Source organism: Chrysemys picta, chromosome 1, assembly GCF_011386835.1.
Source record: "Chrysemys picta bellii isolate R12L10 chromosome 1, ASM1138683v2, whole genome shotgun sequence".
In the NCBI taxonomy this organism is placed as follows: Eukaryota; Metazoa; Chordata; order Testudines; family Emydidae; genus Chrysemys; species Chrysemys picta.
The window spans coordinates 130,749,930-130,769,525 of record NC_088791.1 but is presented as its reverse complement, the minus strand read 5'-3'; the positions used below and the strand labels follow the sequence as shown (position 1 = coordinate 130,769,525).

At 39.5% G+C, this 19,596-nt stretch overlaps 1 protein-coding gene and 1 long non-coding RNA gene across 6 annotated transcripts in view; one reads left to right on the top strand and one right to left on the bottom strand.

The window, feature by feature from the left end:
* Positions 1–11,220, top strand: part of MANSC4 (MANSC domain containing 4) — a 22,334-nt gene extending 11,114 nt beyond the window's left edge. For 3 of the 5 annotated variants that reach the window (XM_008172668.3, XM_042844848.2, XM_065570439.1), the window contains exons 2-5: positions 349–404; positions 2,027–3,232; positions 8,710–8,844; positions 9,177–11,220. In XM_008172668.3, the coding sequence (XP_008170890.2) occupies positions 3,004–3,232; positions 8,710–8,844; positions 9,177–9,856 (1,044 nt within the window). In that variant the 5' untranslated portion in view covers positions 349–404; positions 2,027–3,003 and the 3' untranslated portion in view covers positions 9,857–11,220. Of the gene's footprint in view, positions 1–348; positions 405–437; positions 790–2,026; positions 3,233–8,709; positions 8,845–9,176 lie in introns of those variants that run through there. The other 2 variants (XM_065570442.1, XM_042844894.2) reach the window with 2 other exon arrangements.
* Positions 9,209–19,596, bottom strand: LOC135976064 (uncharacterized). The gene is made up of 3 exons (XR_010593283.1): positions 19,204–19,596; positions 13,196–13,280; positions 9,209–9,759 (listed from the first exon to the last, which is right to left on the bottom strand). It is a non-coding gene; the product is annotated as an uncharacterized LOC135976064 (long non-coding RNA).

The window sequence follows — 19,596 nt, the reverse complement described above, 5'->3', positions numbered from 1 at the left end:
CAAAGAAGTTTATTTTCCTTGGGTTTGGCATAAAAAGAGTTAATGCATGAGAGCCATCTTCTCTAGGAAGCTTTTGGGTTGTGCCATTATCCCTGCATGCAGGTAGAAAACTTCAGGTAGCGATTTCCATTTATAACAGGTATTCCTACAAAGAACATTCTCCCCCTTTGTTGTTGCTATGTTTACAAATCTCTCTGCACAGCAGGATTATAGAGGGCCATAATCTCAAAGAAAATAAACAATTGCCAATTTATTTCCTAAGAGTAAATCTTAGAAGAAAGATCTATGAAATACTATTGAAAACAGGAGGATCGCATCTGACACTGACCAGGCTCTCTTTGCTCACAGAAAACAGCCCTACATCCCTCCCCCTGGAGCACATGGAACAACCAAACTTTCTGCAGGTAAGACACTGATATCTGCTTCTTCTGAGATTTTGGGGATATCCATATTCATTTATAATTTAGAAATGTATTCATGCATCTCCCCATAGCAGAGTCATTATTAATGATGCAAAAAGTGGTAACGAAGCTGCAATTTAATAGGCAAGTAAAGTGTTTGATTTGTTGGGAATTGTCCAGAGTAGCTTTAGATACTTTGGATGGTAAAATCCATTTACATTTCTTTAAAGGAAAAAAAAAAAAGGTGAGGATTCCTTGCAACTATTCTTGCTTTATTTATTCAGAATGGGGGAGGAGAGAGGAATTAAAATTAATGCCAAGGAAAATGGATGCTATTACAGTCGCCTGAAAGGAGCATACTGCAGAAATGCAGAAAAATTATACAAAGGTAATGAGATGAAAAAACTGTGGCAACACCTATACTTTACCAGGCTGAAAAGGTATTGAAAGTGCACATTGAAATTGAATATTTATATGCAGAAAGCTACTTGTTACACACGTGGGACCCAATCAAGCAAACACTTATTGTTCTCATGAGTAGTCTGCTTTGGACCTGTGCTCTGTATAGCATTTAGTTACAGGCTGAACAAAAGTGATAGTACTTCAGCATTTGTCACCTTATTGAAAATGTGATGCATGAAAATTAGTCATTGCCAGGTCTGAGTGATATTTCAACCTCCAGACATGTTTAGACCCCAGCCCTGAACCTTGTAATGTTACTATAATTATAACTGTGATGGGCCTAATTCTGACTCTCTTCCTGATGTGGAGAAGCACCTTATTCTACAACTAGCCCTATTTATTTCAATTGAGAGTAAGGTTCTATTCATTGTAATGAGGGAAGAATATGAATGATTTGTTTTGAACCCAGTTCATCCCACTTGCTGCATTCTTCCTCAAATGGTTCAGAAAATTGTAAGTTTCCCCTTCATGGAGAAAACAGCAGTGGGGAAAAAAAATAGGACTCAATAATTGTACATGCCAGTCCTATAAAACAAAACAGGCTCAAAATTCACAATAAAATGCTGGAGGGAATGCCAGGGTAGCGGGACATTCTCCACTTCTGGGATTGTCCAAAATCAAGAGACATCTGGCTAAAACTGGAAAATTGGTGCAAGAGTTATTTCAGAGTATATACTCCCACCACTGAGTGTTATGGGGTTAGGTAAATGATTAGGTTAGGATGTACAAAAAATTGAGCACACACATATCTGTTTGGAATCCTTGTGACTGTAGCTAATAAAGGTATTCAGTAATTATGGCTCCTGTCCTGCCATTGGATTCATGTGAGTGGACCTGTGCTAAGCCCCGTTAACTTCAAAGGAGCTCTGTACAGACATAAGGGTGCACCTGCACTGACCTACTTGCAAGATCAAAGCCTGATGTTGCGAAGAATACCCAACATCAATATGTAGTTCACAAGAAAAATTCAGTTATGTGCATATAACTTTGATGTTTTTAGGTGCAACCAGAGGAATTTTCTTGATGCTATCATTGCTGAAAAATCGCATCCTCTTACAAGATACATATTAATAGAAAATTATTGCTTTTCTACTGACATCCTTCAAATCTGCACATACAGTCTGCTGATTATAAACTAACTGGTGTACTGTAACATCTTTAAGCTTTTTAACAGGGCTGACACGCACACGGAAATCACGGAGCAGAGCAGATGATGTTTGCAGGGCAGGTACATGAAGAACGGCACTGACTCCAGCTGCTCCCTGTTACAATGTGAGCATGTATAATGTCAGACCTTCTACAAGATCAAGCACAAGCAGAAAAATCCATACAAACTGAATTCTTAGTCTTGTGGAACTTAGAGACGGAAAAGACAAATTAACTATTTAGTCCATCGGATTATACGTGCAGGATGCACCCTCCTCCAGTCATTGCCAATTGTTATGGGATCTAAACAAATAAAATAAAATGCTTTTTGAGGAAATGAAGGGGGTGAGAACTTCCCATATTTGGTTGCTATGCAGCAGAAATAATTTAAATACTTAAACTAGCTAATAAGGAAAGGAAATATACGTGTGGCCACCCATTCATTCAAAAGTATCAGGAGACTAAACCAATCCCTTTTTTCTGTGCTAAGTGTAATAATGAACCTGAACCAGGTGGGAGACCTCTCTGCTCTCAAAATGACTGAAATATTTGCTTTTTCCAGAGAGAGAACTGGAGTGATTCTGCTAGGATCACCATTATTTTGTATTTATTCACACATTAAAGCTGTCTGCAGTAGTTCGGTTTAGCAGGACAAGCAAGGCTGACTCAGGATCACGTGGTCCAGCTTTTTGAATGATTAAAGGCAGTGTGTATCTGGGGTGCAGAACAACAGAAATTAATGAAAGAGACATTAAGAATTTCAACAGTCTCCCAGGGACTCATCTTGAGAGAAAAGAAAAAAAAAAAAAAAGCCCAACAACATGTAAGTCAGAAAATGGCTCAGTCAAGCAGGATCATGGGAACAGCTTAAAAGAAACTAGTTCCTTCTCCTGGCAGTGTTGCCACTTCAAGAGATTCTCTCTCAAAATGTTGGCTAGTCCCCAGTGCTTCAGGCTGGAGAACAGGCGCCTACTAAGCCGATCACATTGAGGAGATGTTTCTGTTGGTGGCAGTAGCAGAAGTGCTGTTTGTTCTGGGTTTGGTGTGGAAGTCAGATTCTCTTTGCTCACCCACTACTTTTTACAAAAACTGCTGGATCAGACGCTTCCCGGGTCTTTTGGTTGATCTGGAGGAATCTCAGAAGAGGGGAGCCCAGGTGCTGAAGATTTACACAGAAGTCACAGCCCAGCAGTGCAGCCGGACCTGCTGCCTTCTGAAGAATGGTAAGTGTTTATTATTTGCTTCTGTGTATAGCCTATATAGTCTATATTAAAAATATGTATTACCACACATCAAGGAAGTTAATTTTAGGCTGTTTATACATCATTTAATCATTATTCCAAACAGTAAGAATGCAAAAATTTGGCTATATTTTGAGGATAGAAAGCAAGGACACATCTAAACTATTTCCCTCCTGTCTCCCACTTTATCCTTATAGAAGTGAACTTGACTACTTGAACTCTTTGGAAGAGCAAATTAGAATGGTGACATTCTTAGATAAGACAGAGTAGGCTCTGTCTCTCCTGAACAGTGGAGGAATGATATGTATTTATTTAAAGGTTAATGAAATGGAGGAACTCTAGATTTCCACTACAACACTGGTTTCTTCAGAACAACTTGCCAACAACACTACTGTTTAAGTAAAGGAGACTCACAACATCCTTGGGAGTGATTCTGTCACCAGGAATCAGGCTGACAAGACCATTACTCCCTAAGTAGTACTACTGATTTCAATAGGACTACACTCAAATTAAGTTACTACTAAACCTAAGTAGGGATGGCAGAATCAGGCCTTCTCTTGAGGTAAGTTAACAAGACTGTAAACTCCTTGGGGGCAGGGATCATCTTTTTTGTTCTGTGTTTATAGAGTACCTAGAACAATGGGGACCTGGTCCTGACATTTTACAAATTATGAAACAGACTCAGCTGTTATTTGACTTGCCAAAAGATATAAAAAGACAATATTAGAGGTGGAATTAGAACTCAGGAGCTTCTGATTCTTAGCCTCAAACCACATAATGACTGTACTGCTTCTCTGTACAATTGCAGAAAGCTAAAAATTCTGTTAGGGTTTCTGCATTGGCATTAATAGGGCAGGATGCTTTGTTAGGATATTAGCCTTGAACAGGATCAAATCAGATACTATTGCTATGCAATTTTTCCAGTAAAAGCAAAGCCTTCTAGTTTAAGTTTTGAGGATATTTTGGTTGACCTCCTGGGGATAGTATCAGAGGGGTAGCCGTGTTAGTCTGGATCTGTAATGTCTGGATGCATCTGACGAAGTGGGCATTCACCCACGAAAGCTCATGCTCTAATACATCTGTTAGTCTTAAAGGTGCCACAGGACTCTCTGTTGCTTTCTACTGGGAATAGGCACCTCTAAGGAAAACTAAGTGCCTGCATCTTAAATTGGGAGGGTTTGGATATCAACAAGAGGCATTTTGGGAGGAGTCGATTTGCTTACAATACAATGACTAAATAATTGGATATAAATGTAGGAACCTTTTATCCCAGATTAAAAAAAAAAACATTCTATCTACTTTGCTTGCATTTTGTATGTCTCACCCAAGAAATTTCCACTAAAAGGATATAAAATTTGGACTAGATTTCTGAGGAAGATTGGCAGTGGCACATAGAACATTACAACACAGTCACAGGTTCAAATATGGTTCTGTTATGTTATAAACAAGAGTTTATCTATTGATGGCATTTCAATTAACTGTCTGAAATAAGATTAAAAAACACTTTAGTTCCCAGTAGACAGATCCACCACCAAAACGACCATTACAATTGGCAATCTCATCAAACAGGCAAGGACTGAATGGAAACAGAGATTCAAAAACAAAAATACCATTGGTCCATTCAAAACAGAGTTTTATGGACATTGGCAAAAGTGGTACAGGGAAATGTACTCCCTCATTGCCCATGTGGTATGTACTTGCTTTTGTTTCCAGGACTCTCAAAAACAGTAGGTTTAACAAGCATTAAAATTACAAGATGGAAAAAGTTAAAATAATTAGAACAAACTAACTTGAAGTTGCCCGCTAACTCTCTAAGGTAAGGAAAAACATTACTATAGCCTGTTTTTGCAATATTCGTTGTTTCCCTACCAAAGAATCCTCATCCTTACCAAGAATTATGATTGGAGCAAATTAATTAGTAAGCCCATTCAAACCAGCTTCACTTACTTTAAGCATAAAACAAACGGACATGTTAAAGGGTATCTAGACTCTAATATTCATTCTTTTCAAATGAACGTAGACTTTTTTGTGACCTTCAATGAAAGAATGTAGTGAAATTTGCATATGCTGAGTAATCTGTAAAAACAATGGCGCTTTTAAAAGAAAAATTTGAGATGAAAACAGATGCCTGCATTGGCTCCTGAAAATCTTCCATACATAAGAAGTATGAAAGTAAGATTTTGGGGACATGGTCCTTGCTTTGAAATAAAAATGTCCATTTAGCACTCCTATTTGCAGGTATTTTGTGTTCTTAAATAAGACATACTTTAACCAGGAAAACTGCAGAGTATTTGATGCATAATAGTGCTAAAAGAAACAAGACATGCTATCATCACAGGCCATCTTAGTGCTCTTAATAATGTACACCTGCCTCTGAGGGTAAGGATACAGATTGCTACTGTAATTAGTGAAAACTGAGTACAGTTGTATCTGAGGTGTAATTATCAACACGAACAAAAATATAAAGCTTCTAGTTTTCAAACAATGACTCTATACAAAGTTTGTACTCCTAGATTATTAGCATTTGTAAAGTACTTTAGGATCCCTGAATGAAAGATACTGTGTAACTGCAAGTATGTTTTGCAAGCATGCATTGGTTCCAGCTTCCCAAAATATCCCTGGCAATTCACTTTACCTCTATATACCTGATCTTTCAGTCTTTAATGTCTATTGAGCATAAACTGCCAAGCGTATTGTACATTAACTCCTGTGATGTGGATTACTAATGTCCACTAGTGATCAAATATTGTATTAGCCATTATTCTACAACAAATATTTGAAAAGCCATTTTCATCCTGTTTGCTTACTATTATTTATTAAAACTGAAAGAGAAAATGGAAAGGCTTATTGGTGCTGAGAGCAGTTTTCTGTGTAGTCAGTCTTACAAATGGTCAGTGAATCTTAAGTTCTTTTACACATGGAGAAAACCGTTTTCTATATATGACCCATAATGATGCCTAGAGCACTCAGGGAATGGATGAAAATATTTATAGAGTGACTGAAGATGGCTATGTAACACTGTGGTATTTATGCACCAGGTCTGGTATGTGTTTGAGTCTTATTTAAAGACTGGGACAAAACAGAGTCAGAATTATCTATGAAGCCTGTAGGATTATCCTTCTGTCCTTCACACAGAATGTTTTGTTATTTTCATAATGACAGTGTTTATACTTCCTTGCACCTGTCTTTTATTAAAGAACAAACAGCAACCTTTTATCAGTCTGACAACTCATTGGAGGCTGATGACAGTTGACTAGAATTAGATCTAGACTATGAAGAATGACCTCAGACAAGGAAATCTTGCTAATTATTTTCTGTTTTTGAGACCTGATCATATCTCCCTTTGACAGAATTTTCATTAGCATTTTTAAGATACTCATCTGTTTATTGATTTTTCTGTGTTGGTTCCAACTGCGCAAAGAAAGTTTTGGTTTAAAACCCTGGTCTATTTTTGCTTTAACATGTTATTTGTAATAGAATTGTAATTACTTCATTCGGAAAGCTGGTGTTTTCAGGTTTAATATAAACAAATCAAGTGCATGTCCTGAAACTCAGAAATGGTTTTTAAAAAAAAAAAAAAAAAAAAACCACCATCCTCTTTTACTGTACTAACTTTGCTTGTCTATATTGACGAGCCTATTTCCAAGTAGGCTTTTGATTGTGTTATTCTGATGTAATATGTAGGCTACTAAATGAAAAAAATAAAATAAGCAGAGAAAAGATTAAAAGGCTGGTTTTGGTATATTTCAACAAATATCTTCCTCTTTTTCCACTGTAGATAACTGAAAATACTTCGAGAGTGTACATACATGGGGGGGTGGGGAGAGGAGCTGTGATTTTTCCATGATTATCCATTGAAATGGTATTAACAAAATTATTCCAAAAGGTAGTTCCCTGTTGGACAAAACACTGGGGTGATTGTTGATATAAACATCACAATAATGTAATACATTTATTACATGCTGTTTGTTTCTGAATTATTCTGTATGGATTCAGTATAATGTTTTTTGTTTTTGCTGTAAAGGACATACATGCACTGTAATTAAAATCAGATTCTTTTACATCAAAAACTACAGAATCATTCCAGAAATGTTTTTGTATCAAGTGCTCAGCTCTATTGATGCACATGTGTTCTAAGCAAAGCTATGCTGACACATACCATAAGCATCTAATCTGGAAAGCACACTACAAAAACAAATGGTCCAATTCAAATTCAAAAATATGGTCAGCATTTTCTCATATGCTCTGCTAACAGCGAGAATTAGTACCAGAAGATACCCCTTTTAATTTCAGTCATAGCTTCTTTGCTATAGACTCTGGGCATGGGCCCTGAATGCAAGTAGCCCTGTTTAGCTCAGTTTAGTTTAGTTTGTGGCAGGGGAAGAGGAGATGAGGTAAACAAAAGCTAGCAGTAATCTTACTGATGGTACCAAAAAAGAGTAAATCAATGCAGTGAAGGAGAATTAGCTTTGGACTAGATGTTTTGCTTTTGAACCCATTATAAGATATTCTCACAGGAAATCCTGCCAGTGTTCTGAACTGCATCTGACTAATTTAATTGAAAGTATTTTAGCATTAGTATTAGACGAGTACATGGGGCAAAATTTTCAGAAGTGCCTAAATTACTTAAAAGCTTAAGTTTCATTTTCAAAAGTGGCTTTGGTACTTAGAAGCCTAAGTCTCAAGGCAATGGGATTTGTGCTGCTAAGACATCTAGGTATTTTTTATTATTTTATCCATGGACTTCTGTTTTTTGGCAGATAGATCTGAAATCCAAATGATAGTGCATCAGACCTGAAATTGTATAGCCTTAACAGATACACTTATTGTTTACCTCCCCTCCCCCCCAAAAAACCCCAACAACCAACCAAACAAAAAACTGATGGTGGCTGGTTTAGGAGATTGTTAAGGGGGTAGGCCTCATGCTTGAATGCAGTCTACCTCAGGAGTGACCAGAAGCAATTGCTATCTGACAGCTTTTTAATAATCTGTGTGAAATGTGTAGGTGGTCTCAGACCAGTTCCTAATGGACAGTCATCCATGTCACAACAGCTACCATCTCAAAGTCACCCTTGCTGGCAGCTTTAGAGGTCCAGAACCATCTGTAGATGTGGACAGTCCTCCAGAACAAGGTTGAGACACAATGGAAGGAGCTGTGTGAAGCTGGACTGTGGCGCATACCTGTTGTTCTGTGAACCAAGAGAATGATCTGCAATGCAAATAACTCTGCTTTTTCTCTGCCCACTTGCCCAATTGTAAAATGAGAATTAAAAATACTTATAGTACTTACCACACAGGGTGCTGTGAGGCTTAATGAAAGTTTGTAAAGTGTTATGGTTTAAAAGTTCTATGTAACTGTCCATTATTATAACTTTCAATGTTAAGCAATAGAAATGAAAAGCAATGTGCCTGGGTCATCATGTCCACTCAAACTCCGTTTTACTCTTTTCTTATTATAGTTTCCTGTAACCTGGCAGTTTTCTACTTTGAAACTATCCATGAGAAAATTAATTGCCTGCACATTTATTGTCCAGCCTTGGAAAGCTGCATATTGAGGGCCAGAACCAATGTCCTTTTGTACAACATCACAACAGGTAACAATGTATTATGCACACACAGGCTGAAACAGGTCAGTGATGGGGTAATTGACTATTGTGTCGGTTTAGTCATTATGTTAAGATGAGGGGTGGACATCACTGTATTTCATTTGAAACACAGGTACACATGATAAGTGTCTTGGGGGATTTTTCTTTGTCTACAACAGTTATAAACTAACTTGTAAATTGCATTTACTTACATGTATGTATATGTTTTATTTCCTCTCTTTCATTCAACATTTGAAAGATGAACTGAAAATGCACCAGTATTGCTATGCTTTTCACTTTCAGATGTGTATTTAATGTGTTTTTTTCCCCTTCTTTAACAGGGATTGATCCGGATCTTCTTGTTTTTGAAAAATTGTCTTATAAGGATCCAAATACCCGTTCTTCTTTTAACAAATGGGAAAGGCAAAACAACTCCAGGACTGCTGATTCAGAAAAATGCCGACACAATAATGTCACACTGAGGTCTCTTCTACTCCAGTCTCCATCTTCTACCACTAGCCAGGGCTTGGTAGCAAATGATAGTCATAGCCACAATGCAAGTGGCTTGGTCCCAAAAACCAAACCAACCACACGTTCATGGGCAAGGTCTCTACCCTTGGATGACCATTTTGCTAAGGAGACTGATTTGACTTCAGAAAGTACAGGTTTGACATCTAATTCAGACAAAAAGATGTCTGTATCCACTAAAATGTTATCTCATGTGCCCAGTCCTGCTCACCTAAACATCAGTCAGCAGCACTTCAATGAAACCAAAGGATACAGTGGCAGGAACTACACTTCAGATAACGAGGGTCAAAGACCTGCTTGGGTGGCAGTGGATACAGGTGCCTGGTTTGTCCCTCTGGTGCTTTGCGCTTCTTTCATCTTCCTTTGCTGTTGTACTGTTCTTCTGGCAGCTGGGCGCTGCAGAAAGAGGAGAGGGCACTATAAGCCAGTGCAGAGAGGAGAGGGAGGGTCCAGGCAGTACATAAAATATACTCTTGTAAAGGATAGTTTGTAATAGCAGAGACTGAAAAAGTAATAAGGAGCTAAATAACCTGCATCACTCATGTTGGTGGAGAAAGAGGCAGCAGCCGTATTTAGTGAAATACCCTCAGCTTATTTCTTGGGGGTTTCCCTTTGGAGATTTTGAACTATTTTTTGGCAGATGTCTCAGCAGCTTTTGATAACAGTGTCAACTAAACATCCTGTTATAATTCTTTTTACTACCCACTGATCCAAAGAGATATAGGGCCAAATTCTAGTCACATCTACATGCTCACAACTTCCACTGAACTCAGAGGTATTTCGACATACCTTTGTTTATAATTTGATCAAGAGTAAAGCTAGAATCCTTTCCTAACCTCTCTGTAGAGACAGTGGGCTTGATTCTCCACTTCCTCTGTGTGTACTCTTTTTTTCCCCCCTGTCTTACTTCGTATAACGTAAAGCAAGTGTAAAATACAACCATATCAGAAAAGCAGCATTTTACACTTACTTTGTCTAAGTCTTTATGGAAACAAAAGGTGCAAGGTTATAGAGAAACAGACCTAGTTACTTTTAGATCATTAATATCCTGAACAACATCCATCCGTTTAAAACAGAGTAAATTTAGAGTTTGAAAACACAGTTATCTACTTAACCATCCAGGACAGGATTGTTGCTACTGTGTGTTTTAAAATTATTCTGGAGACTTCCACAATCTTTTAGGCCTTATTATTTGGAAATATACTTTAATATTTAGCCAATATTTTCCTTTGCCTGTTGCAGCATGCTCAATTGCCAATTCCCTTTTAGGAGTCTCTAGCACCATCTTTGGTCCCCCTCCCATCCTAGATGCCAACCTTTCTTTCACCTCCTCCCAAGCCAATAGCCCTCCAAGTTGGTAATGCTCTCCTATATCTTACAAAATGTCAAACACCCTAAAGTCCCTCCCCCTCCACAAGAAAATGAACTGTGTCTCTTGACACTATAGCAAAACACACATTTAACTCTTAATTGTCTCTGGGCTACTGTTTCCATTAAAAGGGCCTCTACTTCTGTTCTCCAAGTAAATCCCAGAGGTTGGATCTTTTGCCTTTCCCCTGGCAAAATGAGGATGAGATGTTTTAGCCAGACATTTGTCATTTTCCATGAAACACTGCCCTCTTGCACCATCTCATACACTTTTCTTGTCCTTATCTGTGTGACCGGGGTCCCAGTGCGGGCCAGCTGTGGTCAGTCATATAGGGTGAACTGCAAAGAATGGGGCAGACAATCCCCAAAAAGCTGGTGGATATTCCAATACTTAGGTTTACCAAGCCAGCATAAAACAGCTTCTTTATTACCTCACTGGTTACTCAGAAGTCCAAAAAAAAAAAAAAAAAAAAACAGTTCCCTTAAGCAGGTGTTCCCAAACTTGGTTCGTGGCTTGTTCAGGGTAAGCCCCTGGCAGGCCATGAGATGCTTTGTTTACCTGAGCGTCCGCAAGTACGGCTGCTCGCAGCTCCCAGTGGCTGCGGTTCACCGTTCCCAGCCAATCGGAGCTGCGGGCGGCCGTACTTGCGGGCGCTCAGGTAAACAAAGCATCTCATGGCCTGCCAGGGGCTTACCCTGAACAAGCCACGAACCAAGTTTGGGAATCCCTGCCTTAAAGTGATCCAGCCTCAGGCCTCCACCCAGGTACCCAAATCAAATATATGATGAAATAAGATTTTCAGAAATCATCATAAAAGAAAAGGTTCTACCAATCCCAAAGGATTGGACACATTACCTCCCAGGTTAATGAACGTTTCAAATCTTACCCAAAGGTACGCTACATCCAATTCTTATTAACTAAACTAAAATTTATTACAAAACAAAAGAGAGACTAGGGTTAAAAGATCAATATACATACAGACTGAGTTCAGTTCATTGAGGTTCAGATTCATAGCAGAGATGGTGAGCTTTGTAGTTGCAAAGAGTTTTTTCAGATATAGGTTATAGTCCAATGTCCAAATATATTCAGGGTGTACCAGCATAACCGGGACCTTAGTCTTACGACTCAAACTTCCCCCAATGAAGCTTAAGCAGATCTAAGATGACAGAATCAGGACACAAGGATCTTTTATACAATTTCAAGTCCTCTTTGACAAGTTGGGAGTTCCTCTGGGAACAAAAGGTAATTAGGATGACTTGGAAGGAGGTTATCACTGGTACTTAGCTATACGAATTAACATAAGGCAATTTGCTTGTTCTTCCACCATTCACAGATTGCATCTGAAGAAGTGAGGTTCTTACCCACGAAAGCTTATGCTCCCAATACTTCTGTTAGTCTCAAAGGTGCCACAGGACCCTCTGTTGCTTTTTACATTCACAGATTATTTGCTATACATTTCAAAGAGAGATGAATACAGAGATATCCTGTGTTTACAATCCATTTAAATGTCAGGATGTTCTTTTGACCTCTGAATTATCAGAGCACACCATAGACAGGGACTGTTGAATACAGTATGACACTACTCATACATATTTAAATACACAAAAACAAACATTATCTCCTCACAGGTCTTTTGAGGGTTATTTATTTTGCAGGATTGCTTGATTTAACTCTTTCTAGCCATGTGTCACAATCTGCAAAGCCCTTCACAGTTTAGCCCCACTCCTTCCCTCCCTCCTCAAGCCATTATCCCCTGCTTCACTCTGCCAGTGAGGCCAGCCTCAATTCTCTCCCCACTCACTTCACAAGTACCCCTGTGCTTTCTCCAAGGCTGCCTCCTTCAAGTCTTTCCCCTCCTTCAAGTCTGTCCTCAAACTCTCATGTTTTGTATGAATGCTGAGAAATACAATCTTATAATGGCTAAGCAGGTGGCAAACTGTGATTACTGCTCATGATTGGCTAAGATTATTTGCGTTACTCCATGTCATCCACCCTGGCCCACTTGTTCTTCTCATCTACCCTGTTTGTGTCACATCTTTTGGACTGCGAGCTCTTTGAAGAAGACACAGTTACTATATATTTGGATAGCATATAGCACAATGGGGCTCTGAAATTGTAGGCCTTTAGAAACTTCCATGATATAAATTACAAATAAAAAATACTTCCTGTTCTGCACTGTACACTCTATTCCTGTGGTTTTCAACCACTTCATTTGCAGATCCCTAAAAAGTTTCAAATGGAGGTGCGGACCCTTTGGAATCTTAGGCATAGTTTTCAGATCCCCAGGGGTCTGCTGACAACAGGTTTAAAACCACTGCTCTATTAATTAGAATGGCCCTTCAATTCCCAATGTATTTTTCAAACCAAGTTACTAGATCAGCAGGGTAGTAAGCTGCCACCTTACCTTACCCAAGAAGTTTGGTTAATGAACTTAGGCAAAACAAGAGCATTTTCAACAGTCACCTGGATTGTTCATCTTTTAAACTGGTTGATGATTCAGGGTTCATCAGTTTCTTTACTTTCTGTCCGAAGTAATTTAACCGGCTCTCTTGAACAAAGAGGTGTAAAAAGACACATTGGTTCAATTTGTGTTATTGTATTAAAGTCATTTTCTTAAAGTTTCTGTTCATTATATTTGTGTAAAACTGTCTTAAAATTGATAAGATACACTGACTAAAGTTTAAATTAATGAGCTGATGAGGGTTCAATGCCAAATGCCTAAGCCATTACAGCAGAAGAGGTCGGTGTGAATGACTTTAAAACTATATTTTAGCTGAATACTAATCAACTACTAAAATTTAGGAAACTAGAATATAGAAAGTCTGTAAAGGCCTCTGATTATATATATAAGCCTATGTGCACATATACTACAAAACAGATTAACATTAGAAGATATCTAGAAGTACTAATTTGGAGGGAGAAGAGATTAAATCAGATGAAATAATGCAACAGAAATTTCATCTTTTTTTTATTCAGCTAACCCTAACCTATTTGTATTTTTAGAATTAAGTTTTGAGGTTTGTTGTGGTTTTACTGATAAATTGGCAAGATCTCCAAAGGAGTTAAAACATCAACATCCATACCTACCTTGAACAAGATGACATCAATAATTGCACCCTCACTGCCCCTCCTCTAGCTACCTCTAAGATCAAAATGGAACAACAGATCCTGGTTCTGCACGATGTACTTTTGAATTAAAGATGAAGGCGCAAGTAATCCGTTTCATTAAAAAAAAATGAATTAGGTTTCTGGCAAGTTATGGTGATTCTTCTCTGATGGGCAACGTTTAGATGCTCTGACTTCATATGCTATTACATTACAACATTACACATAACAGCATAACTATAACTACATACATTAAATGCATGAAATGATCAGCCACATCCCCACAAATCATAAACAGTTGTGGGTTGTTTTTGTTTTTGTTTTTTAAACCACCAAAACCATTAACTAGGACTTTTCATCCTCTGAGCTCTTTACTAAACACATTAGTAAGCCAGATTCTGATGTCTGTTTATATAAAACATAAACTTAAAAAATAAGGGGAAAACTCCTACTTTTAATCACGCAAAAGCAGCATTAAAAGCCCTCTTTTGTATGCAAGATGAAAAGGGAATATCAGTAACATGTAAAAAAAAAAAAAAACACTATTGTTAGCTTTCTCCTTGGCCATCCATTACCACATGAATAAACATTCGATTCAGTGTAACAGAAATGGTTTATCAAACTCTTTCCTCATGGTTTATCCCGGCCATATGATTAGACAACAGCAAAATGCACCTTTTGCTGCCAAATGGTGGCTCAGCAAGAACTGTACCTTAAAGAACATTGTACTTTTGTGGGATTAAGTTTTAAGGTAGCCTAAACCTAAACCCAGATAAATACTTCTAAGAGAACTAGATCTGCACCTTTGGGATGCCTTTCTTCAGGCTGAATGCAGCCTTTCTTTCTTAAAGCTCTGTTTGTGTTCATAGTCTAGCCTCTGTAGCCCTCAGCCAGAAAGTAGGTGTTGTGTTACTTGAGAAATTGGACGTTCCAAATAGCGCAGACTTTATTTTCCAGGATTTTGCAGCACAGATTTATGAATATACATTCATCCTGAAATTAGTCCCTGTCCCTTTTCTTACAGGCATGGCAGCCATACCATCTCATGCTGTGATCTCTCCACCTAAGAAAGAACTGGCTTGACCAGAAGTAGGCAGGTCACGCAGGAGGTGCAACTAGGGTTACCATATTTTGAGTGTCCAAAAAGAGGACACTCCACAGGGCCCCGGCCCTGCCCCCAGCCCCGCCCCAACTCCACCCCTTCCCCAAAGTCCCCGCCCCAACTCCGCCCCCTCCCCTGCTTCCCACGAACATTTGATTCGCGGGAAGCCTGAAGCAGGCAGCAGGTAAGCTGGGGTGGGGGGAGGAGGGGCGGCCCAGTTTGCCCCCCCCAACCGAGCGGCTCCCTCCGGCGGCCGGCCCCGGCCCCAGCTCCAGCTTCTCCAGCCTGGCTCGGCTCAGGTCCTGGGGTGCCGGCCCCGCGCCAGCCCCCGGCCGAGCGGCCCCGCGCCAGCCCCCGGCCGAGCGGCCCCGCGCCAGCCCCCGGCCGAGCGGCCCCGCGCCAGCCCCCGGCCCAGCACCTCCCTATTTTCCCGGAAATGTTCGGCTTTTTGGGATTTCCACCTGGACGGGGATTTGAGGCCCAAAAAGCCGGACATGTCCAGGAAAATCTGGACGTATGGTAACCCTAGGTGCAACTCTTCTCTACAAGAGAATTTTGCCCAGTGCCCCCAGCATGGTGATTGGGGGTGGGGCAGGAGAGAACTATATTGCAGAAGGTGGCATCTTTTGAATGAGAGTTAGGAATATTATCTCTTTTTGCAGATATAGAACACTCATTCTGCTATCTTGGCCCAATTGTACTTGGTAATGTCATCTTCTGCCTACCTTAAAATTCCACTGTAGTTTCAATTGGCTAAAGTATTACTGATTTCTTAGGTTATAGTTTTGCTAAGAACTGTTAAACAGTTGTCATGTTTAACCACAGAAGCAGATGCATTTTAGCGTTAACAATCCCTATATTATGTTTGTAAAATACTTTGGGAGCCTTTTGCATGACCATAAGTCATTGTTTCTTCCCCAGGTTTTATAAAAAAGGATTGCAGAATATTTCTGCAATTTCCATGCATTATGAGAGATTAGATTTATATATGTAAACATTTGCAATAGGTAGTAACTAACATAAGATTTGCACAAATGCCACAATGTTGTAAACATCATCTCCTAATTTACTTTCAATTTGTATCAGAATGCTCCATATATAATAGTTGACAATACTGAATAGAATGTATATTTATTTGCAGAGATACCTTGCTGAACTGGAGCCTACTTAACCACTTGGCTAAATTTAAGCACATGTGTAGCCTCTTAAAATTAGGCACATTCTTAAGAACCTTCCTGAATTGGGGCTACACTGAGCAAACCCTTCTCATATTCAATGAAATAAATAGTTAATGCAACATTAATATTGCATGGTTAAGCATGCAAAAGACAGGAAGTGTCAAAAGTTAAATTGAACATGGATACTTAAATATGCCCATTCATCAGATGCATCATAATACAATTTGAATTGCATCTCAAATACATCATACATTTTTATGTAAAACAGCCACGTTTTAGCATACTGTAATGCTTTCATTCTTGTATATTTACACTAATTTTTAGTTGTCAGGATATGTTTAATGACTTTTTAGATACTAAGTTCTCGTCTCAGTAAGGCAGGGGTTCTCATACAGAGATCCACAGAACACTTGCTGGTAGTTTCCAGAACTGGGAGGCCACATGGTGGTGACTTTCAGCTGCTTTATGGCACTCTCTTAATTGCAAATAGCCTGTAAAAGCAGCTGCAATCAAGGAAGAGGAGCCAACATAGTTGCTTCCCCTAGTAGCTCCTGCTCCTTAGAAGAGCTGCCATCAGTGACTGGAACCACTGTAACATTGCTGTGGTTGTGTGGAGTATCTCCACTAGTGGAATAAGTAAAAATCAAACACATGGAAAAGTGATACTGAAAAAATAAGAAGTTGCTGTAATTGCAACAGGGATGATGTATGAATAAGAATACAATGTCTACTCAAGAGCCTCTCTCTATTAAGATATGATTTAGAGAATTGTGTGGTTAGTAGTATGAACCTCTGCCCTGAGGCATGCATTTTAATATTGCTGCCATTGTACTATATATTTTAAAGGATGATTAGTTTGTTTTCCTCCCCTTTACAGACAGACATTTATATCTGGCCCCTGATCAGCTGTGTGATCTCAAAAACCTCTCTGTGCATTTCTAAACTGGTGATAGTGATACTTAACCTCCTTGCAAAGTGATTTATTACATACAGTCAAAAAGCACTATATATATATATATATATAATGGATTAATTTCTAGAAAGTAGAGAGAAAGTATTATTCTGGGATTGAAGATCCTGGAGTTTCCTCAGGATTCATATTTCAGTAAGGTCTTTTGGGTCTAAGTGATTGACATAGGAGACGTTTTGTATAGGGGAAAGGAATATATAGAATGTAAAAAGGAAAATGTTTTTGGGACTACTTTCATAGTTGGGGGGAGGATTTGTTTAGTGTTTTTTAATTACACGGGTGGGGGATTATCAATGGCAGCCACATGAAGGAACAACAAGAGTTTCTCAGGTTCCTATTTGGGAACCTAGCTGAGGAAGTTGTGTCCTTAACGGCCAACTTTGCAACATCATGCTCAGAGATATGGTAAGACGGGGAGTGGGAGGTGGACAGCTATTCTCCTAGATTAACTCAGGAGTTCATTGCTACTGTGACAACCAGGGGGCTACCATCGGTGCTTTCTGGCTGTATGTGTATAGCTGGCCACACTCTGGATCTCACGTATGGAGATATTACTCTCCTTGCTGAAGATCACATCATCACCTCATGTGGTCTGAAGTTAAGACGCACTGATCCTGTCAGGGCATGAGACTTAATTTAATAGTCTGTATAAGAAGAGCGGTGATACTGCATAGGCTACTGACGACTATGAGGAAATACCACAGTCAACAGTCTGCCATAATACAAAAGTCTTTAGTCCATGACTCTTAATACAATAGCTCTGAACTGAGCTGTTCCTTAGCTTCACCAAAAAAGATCACAACGTGTTGCAATAAATGAAACAAGGAAATAGCTAGTACATTAATGCAAAAGATCTTATCAGAGTCTGATTGCAACATCTAGACATTTTTTAAAGCAGCTCAGTGGAAGATACAGGTAAACTTAGCTTCCACCAAAGCACTGGCTTGGCTAATCTGAGTTGCCTCTACTGGATACAGATCTGAGTTTCTCTCACTGCAAGGAATTTACAGTTTCTTTGTGAACACTGCATGGTTTTGGAATCAACCATCTGTCCTGTCCCACAGACACAATGTCTCGAAGGGACAAATACAGTGGGCTTTTTTTCGCTCAAGTTTCAGCTGATGACAAGTTGAAGTGGAAGTGTTCGGAGTGCTTTGGACCATGACCTGCACACTAGCCCTATATTACTGTTGGCTGGTAAAGGCCAGCACTAAGATAACAGGCCCATTGTTGGTGAAGATAGTCAATGCCTCTTTGTCTGCCTGCAGGATGCAGGAGTACTTTTCATGGCTTATTAAAGTTCAGATATTACTCCTGTCCTCTCTCCCCCTCCCACATACTAGATGCAATTTAGAATATTAACATTTAAATCAAGAAACAGTTACCAGGTGAATATAGCTGGATTGCTTGGTAATAGTGACCATAATATAATTAAATTTAACATCCCTGTAACAGGGAAAACACCACAGCGACCCAACATGGTAGCATTTCATTTCAGAAAGGGGGACTACACAAAAATGAGGAGGTTAGTTAAACAAAAATTAAAAGGTACAGTGCCAAAAGTAAAATCCCTGCAAGCTGCATGGAAACTTTTAAGAGACACCATAATAGAGGCTCAACTTAAATGTGTACCCCAAATTAAAAAACACAGTAAGAGAACCAAAAAAAAAAAAAGCCACCATGGCTAAATAACAAAGTAAAAGAAACAGTGAGAGGCAAAAAGGCATCCTTTAAAAGGTGGAAGTTAAAGCCTAATGAGGAAAATAGAAAGGAGAATAAACTCTGGAAAATGAAGTGTAAAAATATGATTAAGAAGGTGTGACAAAGTTCCTCCTCTATCTTGGTGGGTCCTGCACTTATTGACAGATTTTCTTGCCTCAGAGATTCACCATGTGGGTTGGGGAACAGCCCAGAGATCTTCCCCTCTGGGAGAACCCATAGTCCAGCTCAATTGGGAGGTTTGGGGGGAACCCAGGCCCACCCTTTACTCCAGGTTCCAGCCCAGGGCCCTGTGGACTGCAGCTCTCTATAGTGCCTCCTGTAACAGCTGCATGACAGCTACAACTCCCTGGGCTACTTCCCCATGGCCTCCTCCAAACACCTTCCTTATTCTCACCACAGGACCTTCCTCTTGGTATCTGATAACACTTGTGCTCCTCAGTCCTCCAACAGTCACCCTCACCCTCCTTGCACCTCTTGCTCCTAGCTCCTCACACTCCCACCACAAACTGGGGTGAGCTCCTTTTTAAAACCCAGGTGCCCCGATTAGCCTGCCTTAATTGATTCTAGAAGCTTCTTCTTAATTGGCTCGAGGTGTCCTAATTAGCCTACCTGCCTTAACTGGTTCTAGCAGGTTCCTGATTACACTAGTGCAGCCCCTGCTCTGGTCACTCAGGGAACAGAAAACTATTCATCCAGTGACCAGTATATTTGTCCTCTTCCAGACTCCTGTACCCCACTGGTCTGGGTCTGTCACAAAGGCCAAAAACCAATTTGAAGAACAGCTAGC